The sequence below is a fragment of the Erythranthe guttata genome, chromosome 4 (genome assembly GCF_056151865.1).
Source record: "Erythranthe guttata isolate IM_541 chromosome 4, IM_541, whole genome shotgun sequence".
NCBI lineage: Eukaryota > Viridiplantae > Streptophyta > Magnoliopsida > Lamiales > Phrymaceae > Erythranthe > Erythranthe guttata.
The window spans coordinates 902,854-915,693 of record NC_142536.1 but is presented as its reverse complement, the minus strand read 5'-3'; the positions used below and the strand labels follow the sequence as shown (position 1 = coordinate 915,693).

Genomic DNA, 12,840 nt, shown 5'->3' with positions numbered 1-12,840 from the left:
CTGCAATCTTATTTAACTTTAATTTGTTGTATGTTATCTGAAAATATATTTTGGCTTTAATTTGTTGTATGTTATCTGAAAATATTTGTTGGATATACTTTGTAGTTTTTCTAGTGTAAAGGATAACTTTTAAAGTGACATGTAATAGCAAACTGCAAACACCATCAAATCAAGAGAAACCAATAACAGTATTGTTCACGAGATAGATATCCGACAGTCCAATGGCAAAATTATTGTACAAACCAGTTTCGGAGATGTTGATGGTAATAATAGAAGTATTAAGGTCCCTTACTGTTGGTGCAGATCATGATACCCAAAAAGTAATCAGAAAGAACAGGTCGTTAAAATCAAACAGGCAAAAAATAAACGCATTAAAGAGGTAGTAAGGAGGGAACTTGACCAAACCGCTTCATGAAGAGCAAATGCTAGTGGCCTTTTTGAAAAAAATGACAAGACCGCTTCACTGGGGACCTAAGTTTATCTATTCTCTCGTGTTTCTTCACCAGCCTCGACCTCCACCTGTCGCAATACAAGCAAGCAATTAATTTACTGGACATTTATTTATCCACGTCACATTCAATCAAACTATTGAGCAGCTATAAATAATTATCACGATCCAACAAAGAACATTTGAACAATAATGGTATAGCATCGTTTTAACCAACAATTCATGACATGTATTTAGCAATTTGTACTACAGCTCCGTTGTGCGCATTAATATTTGCAAAAGGAAGTCAGAGATTACTATTTTAGACGTGCCTGAATAAAACATATAATTAGAAGGCAAAAAATAAAAATAAATCTTAATTTTAACAAATAATAACATAAGACAAACCTCTACTTCCACCAGCCCTTCCACCAGAAACACCACCCCTGCCTCGACCTCCACCTCGGCCACCTCCATCATCCATGCCACGGCCTATTCCTTTTGCTTTGGATGAGGTATCCTCTCTACCTCTTCCTCTTCCGCGGCCTACACCAGGTGGCTTTCTATCTGAAAAAATAAAGCACAGAATTTAAATCACAATGTCTCCAGTTTTCTTACTGAGAAGAAATTCTTGTCAAAACTCAACGAGTCCTGCCAACTGTTGTATAGCAGAAACAAATCTGATATATCATCATATTTGATGCAAAAAATGTGGGATCAAAAGGAATTTCCAATACCTGCATGCCCGCCCAATCAAATATAGGTATGTTTCACAACGGGGCAGCAAAAGATTATACTCGACATAAAAATAAATAAATTGATAACAATAAAAAGAACTCCGCAAACCGCTTGAACCAGATGTTGGCTTTCTTGCACAATGAAAGTATGAAACCACACAAAAACCCTAAAATATCTCATCAGAAAACAGTAATTTCGGAGAGTGTATTGCATAAATCAGAAACAGAACTAATCTCTAGTAGAATCAACAATTTTGTAAATTCTCATGTAGCTAATTTGTGCCTTTGCTGTCCTAAACAACGAGTCATTAGCAAATTTTAATAACATCTAACACAAAATATTATACCTGAACGGCTTTTTGTATCCTCTTGAACTTTGTCAATAACCTGAAAACGAGTAAATTCATCAAAAGTCGTCACAAAACTCTGGAGAACTCATATTTAAGCAATATACATATATGCACATCGATGTATTAAGATTTACTAAAAGAATTGTAAATACCAAACTGAATGACAAAACATGATTCTAGAGGAGATAGTATTGCTGATTCACCGAGTGTTTCCATTGGACTCAAAATGGATTCCTATGTTGTCTAGCTGTCAGGTCTATGTCAATCTATTTACTGTGATAGTCATCCTGTTCAGACATCTCACTGTTAACCACTAGGAGCAGACTGTAATAAACCTTCTCAAACTTAAACACCGGCAGATATGGAATAGGTTTCACATTGTAAGGAGATAGCATAAAGGAAGTTCCCAGAGAAACCAGGTAAACTGAAAGAATGAGTACTAGAGATATTACCCTAAGAACTCTAAGATTATAGCCTGTTAATAAAATCTATTATGATAAGTTGCATTCATGGACATCTGCTCAAGTCCACAACACATAGAAAATATCATGTGCAATTGACAAACTGAGATAGAGGATACCTCATCCGGAACTCTAAGATACTTGATTGTATTTCCCCTAATGTAGCACTCAGGCATACGCCAAAACCTGTCTCCATCCTGCATAAGATCAAAACCATTTAAACCCATAAATTTGAGCCAAAGAAAGGGAGTGGAACATTCTGAAATGAACTTTATATTTTTAGAATAACTACGAAGAAAAGAAGTATTATTATAAGTATAATTTAGAACAATTGAAGAAACGATTATGAACAGTAAGTACCTTTGAGGTACATATAACTTCACGAAGATGGATGTTCATCCAAGTGTCGCAGTTAACTAAGTGACCATTGTATGTCTCCCCATTTTTCAGTTCCACCAACTGTCAAACACACACAAGATTGGTAACCAAAAGTCAGTGCACCTTGTTTCCATAATTTTACAAATTCCTAATACTGAATATAAGGATAAATTCACTATGCATATATGCTGTGGGCTTCAGGGTGGTGAAACAAGGGTAGAACTGAAGTTGAACATTACATACAAATTTCTCAACATATAGATTCTCAGTGTTAGGTCGGGTAAATTACAACTAAAGAACAGTAACTGAAAGAAGAAAAGAAAATAAAACAAGAAAAAGAGGTTTAGGGCAAAAGAATTTACCATAGGGTGACCTTGCGCAGTCTTGAGTAACGAAAGTGGAAGCTGCAAACCAATAAACCAACATATCAGTCAACCTTACACTCGCAAGTAGAGAATAGACAAAGCGAGAATTCAAAAAATCAGAAAAACATAAAACCCTAGAATCTGAAGCGGCGAAGAGAAGAGTAGAGATTTACCATCTTGTTTTCTTCTACGGTACAACCAGGTATCCAACTGCATACAACAAGAGAGAAAAAAAACAACGAAATAAAATTAAGAGAATCATGTAAGGCAACGGAAATCGAAAAGCATAAACAGAAAACCCTCGAAAGTTCAAAAAATACCGAGAGCGAGTTGATGAGGCGGTGATCGAGGACGATGTAAGAGAGGCGAACCTGTCTACAGAGAGGGTAGAGGCGCGCGATTAGGTTTCCTTCTCTCTCTAGATCTCTCTCTCTCTCTCTCTCTCTCTCTCTCTCTCCTCTTTCTTCTCTGTAAGAATCAATGGAGACTGGTCCCCGCTCTTCGCTTTCTTCACTTTTTCTACCAAACCGACCTTTCTGTATTTCAACCCCGTCTACTTTTTATATTTATACACAACGTATAATATATATATAATTAAGGGAAAAAATAATTTTCGTTATTCTTCAATTTAATTGTTGGATTTTATCGGACGGGTTATTATTTTAGACCATGTTTGGTTGGTAGTATAAGTTGTATAATCAACTAAATAATTCAATTTTATCTATTTAATGTTTGATTAGTTTAATATTTTTTTGACACACCCGACAATTACAAAAACAATTGAGCTCTTATCTTAATTGGGCTATTTTTTTATTATATATTTTTTAATTGGGCTATTTTGGTTGATGTGATAATATGCACTATTTCAATGAGCCCTAATTCGAAAAATACATGCTTTACTATATAAGCCAATTATTAATAAAGAAAAGGAGAGACATAAAAAATTACCTTGATATGGGTGGGTATCTACTACAGGTTTAGCTCTAAAAGGTGCAGAAATGACTTGAAAGGGCAGTTCCTGCTCTCCTATTTACAGTTTAAAATGGCTAACATTACTACAACTCCTGATTAGGACATAAAAATGACTAAGTAAATTAAGTCATTAACCAACATTACCAATCAATAATTTATGCACCCAACTCTTCTTCATCTGTTCTTCTTCGGACAGTTTTTAAGTCAACCAAGTGTCGCATTGTCGGTCTGCCATGCGGGCAGTTCCAAGGAGACTTGAGATTCGCCAAATGTTCTAATACCTGTAAAATTTTTCAACACCGAGTCACAGTTTTAAGCTTTTAATATTTTTTGCAGCTACAAATGGGAAACTAATTTTAATTATAAAGTGACGACAAAATTCTTGGAATACCGACCTTGTGCATCTCATTCTTCCCAAGTGAATCACCAATCATAATGGATGACCTGCAAGCACGAGATGCTAGCATTGCACGTATTTTGGGTGGGCAGACTGAATCGGCAGTGTCTGATCGGTAACTGCCAATCATGGAGCAGTCTCCATGACTATCAGATAGAATAGAAATGAGTTCCTTTACATCTGCGTGAAAAACAATGGAGATCATCACATGGCCAATTTAATAAAAAAACGTCACACTTGCTTCATTGCCACTGTACGTATATATTTTACCTGGAACCCCAAAAGTTATATTTTTGCTGAAGGGAACTGCTTTCAGTATAAATCGATGTCCTGAAGGAGCATACATATCTTCCTCCAATAAAAAACCATTTTTCCTGAAATATCAAATATTTCACATAAGTATTTGTTACTGGAAACGAACAAATTCAGTCCAACAAGAAAGATATGTTCATGACTGAGAAACTTGAATGTCTGATGTGATCAACAAATCAATTGTAGCATGTTAGTGACATGGATCTTCAAAGAAAAAAGACAGTACAAAAAGCTTAAAGAGATGCCACAGCCACATGCACTAGTATTCGACAAGTCCCACTGCCAATAAAGCAATCATATTGATTTAGACATGGGAAAAACATGGCCCAAATGACTGCAGTACATTAATGAATAAATGATCTATGAGCTAACGAATAAAAATCCCACACAAGAGCATGAAGGAAGGAACAGTTAAATATTTGTAATAGAACAGAATATTATATATACGTGGTGAACATTTAAAGGATAAGAGGCAACTCCAAGTTAACTCACCTGAAGGTGTCCATGTGCATGGAGATGACAATCTCTTCTTCAGGAGCTAATTCCATATTTAATGGCCTGAGTGGAAGACATTGCATTATAGGAAAACAACGTCATTACACAAGTCAAATACTCAGTTCTGGTTAAGGAGATTATTATATGGCCGTATTAAATAAAAGACATGTACACTGCCACAACAGAGCAGTTAAATGAAAAACAGTAAACATGATTTATGAAGGGAAAAGGTTAGATGTCTCAAACAGGGTATAACTACTTGCAAAAAGAATGAATTAATGGCACTTCGTCACATTACTAGGGTTATAAATTAACTGACTATCTTACCGAAGTAAAGGTTGCTGGTTTAAAACAGTTGTTCTTGAAAGGCGCTCATAGTTGTATTTCTCATCTGCAGCATGCTGATGAAAAAGCGTACAAGCTTGGTTATGCACAAAACGAAATAAATATTCATGAACTAAATTATAAGACGAATGTGCTTATTTATTGAGTCACTTCTATGGAGGAGCTAGAAGATTTACCTGATCCACTATAAAAAGGTCCTGGTCTAACTTCCCAATAATGAAGCCAAGATTAAATTGTCCAATAACCTGCAGGTGAAGGTAGAAAATTGTGATGGACAAGAACACACATTTTGGTAGTCTCGTGTTAAATCAAGTAAAGCTTGAGCATGTACTCACGAAGCTGATACAGTAGAATGAAATTTGACTAAATCATTAATGTTTTGCCATTTAAATTCAAATTATTTTTCATTCCCTTTTGCACTGTCTGAAATTTCATATGAAGATAACAAAGGTAGAAACCTTCATTTGTTTGAAATATTATATAAAGATAACAAAAGTAGAAACCTTCATTTGCTTGAAATCTTCCTTCTTAAACAGTCTTTCCAACTCACTGGTAGCAGCAGCTAAGGCTTTAGCCTTCCCCTCTTCGTTTACTACTTGTGAAAGCTCCAATGACGCGGCAGCGAAACCTCTGTAGATGCAACGGATTATTAAGTCAACTGAAAATGGTCATATTATAATGTTCTAGATTATTTTGTAACTGCTACATGAGAGGGTTAACATTTTATATACCCTTGTAACTTAAATCTTCCAGAAGCACGATTCATGCACTGGAGTCTTGAGAGCCTCTGCTTGCTCCTTGACATCAAATCTTTAACACTAAACTGCAAAGTGAAACCAACCTTTGGACCCGAAGAAATCATTGGAGAGTCCGTTGCTGCACCTGAAGATTGTAATGGAATAGGTACATCTGAAGGATCATTTGGTGAAAATTTAGAATTAGTGCTAGCTGAAGCATTCAGAGCAGAATCGTCATCTAGTACTCTCTTTTGAGCTTTATGATCCAGCACTTCAATCTTCTGCATCACAAGATGAACTGAATGTCAAAAGACATAAGAACTTATGAAGATAATAAATTCATCTTTTTGGTAAAACTGCATACAACTTGACAAGAAAACTTTCTCATTCATGGAGACAATTATCAGAGAGGAACTAAAGTCTCAAATTATATACCTCTGTAGCTTCATTTTGCCTTTTATCTACACAAGGGAAAAGAACAGTTGCATCTGCGTCATCTGTGGCTCTACTGTACTTTCTCTGTCCACAAGGAAACAAAATACCCATATCTGCTTCCCCACATATACCATCGATATTTGATATTATGCCTGGCTGAGGCTCACAAATGTTGATGTTACTGGAACTATCGAACTTGACACAATTGTCCAGCGATATTGGAGATGCAGTACGCTTTGGGGAGCTGTTCTCTCTTAATCTACCCACAGGAGGTCCACTTCTGAGCAGTGGAACTTCAGATAATGCAGTTTCAAGACTTTCATGTTTTCTCTTATTCACAGTAACAAATTTGTCAAGTGACATCTGTGAAATACTCGAATGACCAATTGAATTAGCAATATTATCGCTGCCTTTCTTAGATGATTTTAACTGCAAAGAAGAATGTTTGTCAGTTTTGCCAGAAACAAAATCCCTAATTTTCTTAAGAGGGCTTATGGAAGAGCTGCCCTTCTGATTGCCATGAACTCCAAGGGCAAACCCTTCTATAGCTGAAGAAGCACCACTCCGTATCATCTCCTCATCGGACACATCTTGATCAGCTGAGAGATTAATACCATCATTCCCAGATAGTTTATCATCTTTTTCCTCATGCACTACACCAATGTCTGTAAATAAGTCCTTAGAAGGCAACTGAGATCTCTCATGAAGAGAATTAATATCGGGGGCAAGCTTGTCCTCATTGAGTTCATCTATTTTGTTAACTGAATAACTTGCCTGGCTAGATGAATAAATCTTCTCTAAAGCTTCTCTCAAGGACTGTAAGATGTAGCTTTCATCGAAAAAAAATAGTTTTCTTTTGTCAGGAGTAACATTCACATCATACGTTCTAGTTGGCACAGAGAAGTTCATAATGGCGATAGGATATTGTCTGGAATTTGCACCTCTATATAACTCGTTCACAAGCTTCCCAACTTTCGGCATGTCAACTGGACGGCCATTAACAAAGAAGAATTGTCGATCCCCTATATTGCGCCCGCTTCCATTTCCAGGCTTGGAAACAAAGCCTTCAACCAAGTAATCATCTGATATGCTGAGTCTGACGGGATCTAAGCAGGAAAAGGTACTCATACCGAAGACCATAATGATATTCTCTTTGAGGGATTCACTACCCTGCGTCTTGAGCACTACAGATCTAACATTTTTTCCAGTTGTATTAGAGCAGACCAGTCTAACTCCTTTAGCAATAAGAGCATAGGCCTGTAAAGAAAAACTCATATATGAGAAATGGTGTATGAGAATCCTGTCACTTCCTTTCATATCAAAGACACATATAAACACACCCTGACTAACACAAAGGAATAATCATGAAGAAATCTAGTAATTCCAAAATCATACTCAGGTAAATCTACTTGAAATAATACTCTTCACTAGATGTACAGACTTAGAAGCACGGGCCATCTGAAGTACCCCTCTAGGACTATATGAGAAATCCCGAAGGATTAAACAGTTGAAATAGTAAAACAGAAAGACTCACATTCAACAAGCTGATTAGTTTGCCATATTCCTTGCGGATATTTCGGCGAAATTCTTTGCTCCTCACAGGTAAATTGGAGAACAACTTCTTGACAGTAATTGTGGTGCCAACTTGACGTGCAGTCTTCCTCTCAGCTGTCAGAAGACCCATGTGATCATATGTGAGGTGTGTCGCAACAACCTCATTCACCGTGCGAGTCTCCACAGTCAAATCCCCTAATGCACATAGTGAACTCAATGCCTCCCCCCGAAATCCGTAAGTTTTCAAGGACTGAAGGTCTGGAAAATCCAGTAGCTTGGATGTGTGGTGCTTCAGTGCCAGAACCTACCAATAGCAATTTCAAATAAGAGAAACGGAAACAAATTACATTTCAAGAGACAAAAAGAGAACAATCTCTCTTTGGAATTCAATGTGAAAATACTAGTCTAACGGAAGACACTTCAACTGCTCGTTTTAAAGGAAACTGTAAGCAATTCTTTTCTTTTTTTTACCAACATTAACTACCTCGATGTTTCTAATTATATGCCCTAATCAATCAGAAAATACTGCAAGGTAAATCCAACAAAACCAGTTTTTGAATGGGTTGTTACATAGACGAAATCGATTGAAAAATTACAGCGAAGGTAATTCAGAAAAACTTACTTTGAAATTATGCGGGGAGATGCCGGAGCCATTGTCAATGACTTGAAAGGATTCCTGGCCGTACTCCTTCAACGATATCTCGACGCTGGTGGCGCCGGCGTCGAGGCTGTTCTCGACGAGCTCCTTCACCGCGGACGAGAGGTCCAAGATAACTTGCCCAGCGCAGATTTTGTGGACGGCGCTCTTGTTTATCGGCCTGATAATCGGGGACTTCTCAGCGCCACCTTCCATTGATGATGTCAGGGTGTAACTTTTCTGGAGAGAGAAAACCCTAATCGGAAAACTATGGAACTTTGCAGCGTTTGCCGCCAAAACTGCAATTGGGGGGAGAGAATCTCTGTAGTTTGCACATAAGAGAGACGGTGCGTTCACTTTTCGAGTAACGATGACAAAAGCTAAAATCGAAACGGCGTCGTACCAGGAACTTGTTCATAGAGGTTTTATTGTAATTATTAAGTCCAATTTATCTTATTTCCCATCTGGTGATGAATTGACACATCAGTTAAATATGCCACATTTTTTAACTCATTAAAATATTAAATCTATGTCACTGCAAACGGCACCGTTTATCATATTATCTATATATAATATAAAAAGAGAATCTATGCTCTATATGATTGACATGTGGCAAATGATGATGTCATTTGTCAAAATTGCTTAGTTGGAGTTCAATTGATTAGGTGGATTCTTCAATTGATTAGGTGGCATTTATATTTATGGATGTTTTTTAGTTCTTTCCTATTTTACATTTACACAATCATTTAATAATTACCACATGTATATATATTATTTCCAAAGTTAATATTTTATAAATTCGAATTAAAAAAAATCTTATTTATATTTTCAGTATTTCAAAATATTTTTATTGAAAAAAATTCATGAAACTCAATTTTTTTACGAATATTCAAATAATTTTCATAAAAAAAATGTTTTTTTAAATACTAAAATATTAAAATAAAGGAATATGTTGTTGTTGTTGTTGTTGTTGTTTCATGCATTTAATATTTCATGCATTTAATATTCTATAAATTCGACAAATATTTTTTTTTAATAGTTTAAGTTTTCGAAATATATTTTCCACCTATATTTTTTTAAAATTCAGAAAACTCAATCTTTAATGTATAAATATTCAATTTTTTTATATCATGTATATATTTTCGAATTTTTTAATATTATGTATATATTTTTGATTTTTATTATATTATGTTTATATTTCCGTAATTTTTGTATTTTTTTTTTTGTATTTTTTTAGTATTAGATCTTTGAAATATATTATATTTATAGGATTTCACAAACTAATTCGAAATATCATGTTTTTAGGTAATTGTTTGATTTTTTTTCTTTTTAAATCCGATAGTATATATATTATGCTTTAAATATATTGAATTGTAACTAATTTCTAAGAAAGATAAATCTTTAAATATTAATTTTGGCAAACATATCATAATTTTATTATTTGATTTGATAAATGTGAAGGATTTAATATGGGAAAATAATATATTGATTTTATTTCCCATTTTGAGAATAAAATATTTGCATGACACATATTGTACCATAATTATTTAAATTTGCTTATTGATTTCCGGAAAAGAATGATTTCTTAACAATTAATTGATTTGTGCCTAAATTATGTATTATTTACCTTTTTAGCAAACTAAAGACAAGTATAAAATAATTTTTACCCTACACTCATCATTTTCATCCAATTTCGTTCTAGAAAACTAAATTTTCCATGAAGTTTCATTTTTTCTGTTAATTTTCGCATGCTTTATATTTATGCGTTTTTATTATTAATTATGTCGTATTCATACAATAATTATTTATAATTTTATTTACATATAAGATTGTATATCTAACATTTTATCTTTTTTGTTTATTATTGCAGATATAGTCGGCAAAGGTTTGTTTTTCGTATTGATTGATTATTTTATGTTAAGATTTAACTCCATAATAGTATATCATTACATTAAATAATTGTCTTATTTGAAATTGCAAGGAAAAACTCAATACTCAATGACAATATAGAGATTATAGGTAAGACTCAAGACTCGGTGACATCAAATAATTGTATTTTTTTGGATTGTGCCAAGAGAGCCGGTGAGTGGAGTTTGATTGGTCTACCAATTGTTCATACGAATTTATATTAAATATATATATACATATATATATATATATATATATATATATATATATATACATATATATATATATATATATATATATATATACATATATATATATATATATATATATATATATATATATATATATATATATATATATATATATATATATATATATATATATATATATATGTATATCTACAACGAGTATTGCCGCAATACAAGATTCGTTGTGTATCATTTTCTTCTATGGTGCAAAATGGACATTTTTTCCACTATGTTTAAGATTGTTGATACTATATGATTTGATTGCATTTAGTTGCTTATTTTAATTTCTTTAATGTTGATTTTCATTTTTTTTCAAATATCTATGTTGTTTTCTTAATCATTATGATTCATGTTGAGTAAAATTTTGTTCTGGTTATTCATCTGGACTTTTTACAATAATTCAGTACTTAGTGTAACGAAGAAATAATTTTTTTTTTATCTCTTACGTGAAATATTTATTTTATTTTTCTAATCCATAAGTTCTTATAAAATTTCGAAACAAATAAATATTTTGTATTATCTATAAATGAAACTGTTTGTTTTGGTTATTATAATTTTGTAAAATCTTTAATTATTAATTTAAATGTAAAAGTGAGCTTTTAGAACTATTAGTGTGCTGAAATATTTGAACAGTTCACATAACCTTAAATGTCTTAAATTATCAAACATATTGGTAGAAATATATTTTTATGTATATATATATATAATAAAAAAATATCTTTAAAGAACTTTTAAAATAGTATATCATACATTACCTTATTAAAATATATTTTTAATCATATTATTAATATACAATATTGGTATTATTGATAATATAACAAAATATTTACTAATGGGCAATTCGAGCTACTATGTAAAATATCGTATTTAGTTTGGTTACCTACATGAATATTACTTACTAAAAAAATCAGAACCCCAACTACAAATAGGTGGTATATTTTTTTTTTTTTTTTTGCTAGATTTAGTTTCATATATTAATTGTCAATTTTGATATAATTTATCTTACATGTGTAACTAATTCTTACAATAGATATAATCAAAATAAATATAAAACATAATTTGACATGACGTCGATTTATTAGAACTTAAATGCTATAATAACATTTAAATGAGTTTCTAAAAAAAAAACTTTTAAATGAGTTATTACGACTCTGATTTTTAAGTTACAAAATATTTGGTAAACATATAAATATTTCTATGGGTTATTATTATACATGCATGTGGTGATATATTACAAAATATTTTAGTATTATGGACCTCACATATCTGAAAGTTATTAAATATATATTCGTACTTACTCTTTCCACAATTCCTATAGATGAAAAATTATTACTTTTTTACATTATAGTTACTAAAATATTTAATTGTACTAAGATATTTAAATATGCTATAAATTTAAGTAATGAAATTTTTAAGTTTTTTTTGCTTAATCTTAGAGTTCTAAACATTACTGAAATAACATTTAAATGGCTATGTATACAATATCATAAATTGAATTCCTTTTTCTTGACAATTTGCTTTTGATAAATTAGTAAACAAAATTGTAAGGGTTTAAATATGTAAATATACAAAATTTTATTTTTATTATTATATATATTCATAAATAGTTATATAGTGAAAATATTTATAAAATATAATGTAACATGTAAGAGTATATATATATATACATATATATATATATATATATATATATATATATATATATATATATATATATATATATATATATATATATATATATATATATATATATTGATATTGATATTTTCTCGGATATTGAAAATACTGTCAAATTCATTTAATCAAATAATGAACTACGGTCTATCATAAGAAATAAATATTATTAAGGATTGTTGTGATGATTTTAATATAAGTGCGAATGACAAAAAAACCCATCACATGGGACTTAAATGCATTTTGGTACAAAAAAAACAGTCTCTCTATTAAACTCATCCCCATGTATTTAGTCTAAAATACCCTACATAAAATAATTCTTATCAATTTCACCCATTATTCTCTAACTTCATTAATATTACACATTGACCCCGAATTTAAACAAATATATCACATTAACCCCCCAAA

The 12,840-nt window shown here is 32.1% G+C and overlaps 2 protein-coding genes across 5 annotated transcripts; both read right to left on the bottom strand.

Annotated features, from left to right (window-relative positions):
* Window positions 1-164: 164 nt before the first annotated feature.
* On the bottom strand, window positions 165-3,193 carry EMB1644 (Small nuclear ribonucleoprotein family protein). 2 transcript variants are annotated; one of them, XM_088816185.1, is made up of 8 exons: window positions 3,090-3,193; window positions 2,892-2,928; window positions 2,716-2,757; window positions 2,336-2,434; window positions 2,095-2,172; window positions 1,512-1,551; window positions 836-994; window positions 165-519 (listed from the first exon to the last, which is right to left on the bottom strand). In XM_088816185.1, exons 2-8 carry the CDS (start codon window positions 2,892-2,894, stop codon window positions 500-502), a joined length of 441 nt encoding a protein of 146 aa, XP_088672311.1. In that variant the 5' UTR covers window positions 2,895-2,928; window positions 3,090-3,193; the 3' UTR covers window positions 165-499. The 2 variants fall into 2 exon arrangements, with proteins under 2 accessions (XP_088672311.1, XP_012833095.2); XM_012977641.2 differs by having other exon boundaries at window positions 3,039-3,153.
* Window positions 3,123-8,984, bottom strand: PMS1 (DNA mismatch repair protein). 3 transcript variants are annotated; one of them, XR_016030661.1, is made up of 12 exons: window positions 8,588-8,964; window positions 7,946-8,269; window positions 6,412-7,668; window positions 5,971-6,254; window positions 5,743-5,869; window positions 5,416-5,484; window positions 5,222-5,295; window positions 4,892-4,957; window positions 4,358-4,461; window positions 4,086-4,267; window positions 3,667-3,971; window positions 3,123-3,254 (listed from the first exon to the last, which is right to left on the bottom strand). XR_016030661.1 is itself a non-coding variant. In XM_088816183.1 (12 exons), the coding sequence occupies exons 1-11, from the start codon at window positions 8,816-8,818 to the stop codon at window positions 3,846-3,848; spliced, it is 2,847 nt and encodes a 948-aa protein (XP_088672309.1). In that variant the 5' UTR covers window positions 8,819-8,984; the 3' UTR covers window positions 3,634-3,744; window positions 3,835-3,845. The 3 variants fall into 3 exon arrangements, 2 of the variants coding, with proteins under 2 accessions (XP_088672309.1, XP_088672310.1); XM_088816183.1 differs by lacking the exon at window positions 3,123-3,254 and having other exon boundaries at window positions 3,634-3,744; window positions 3,835-3,971; window positions 5,971-6,257; window positions 8,588-8,984; XM_088816184.1 differs by lacking the exon at window positions 3,123-3,254 and having other exon boundaries at window positions 3,634-3,971.
* Window positions 8,985-12,840: the final 3,856 nt, after the last annotated feature.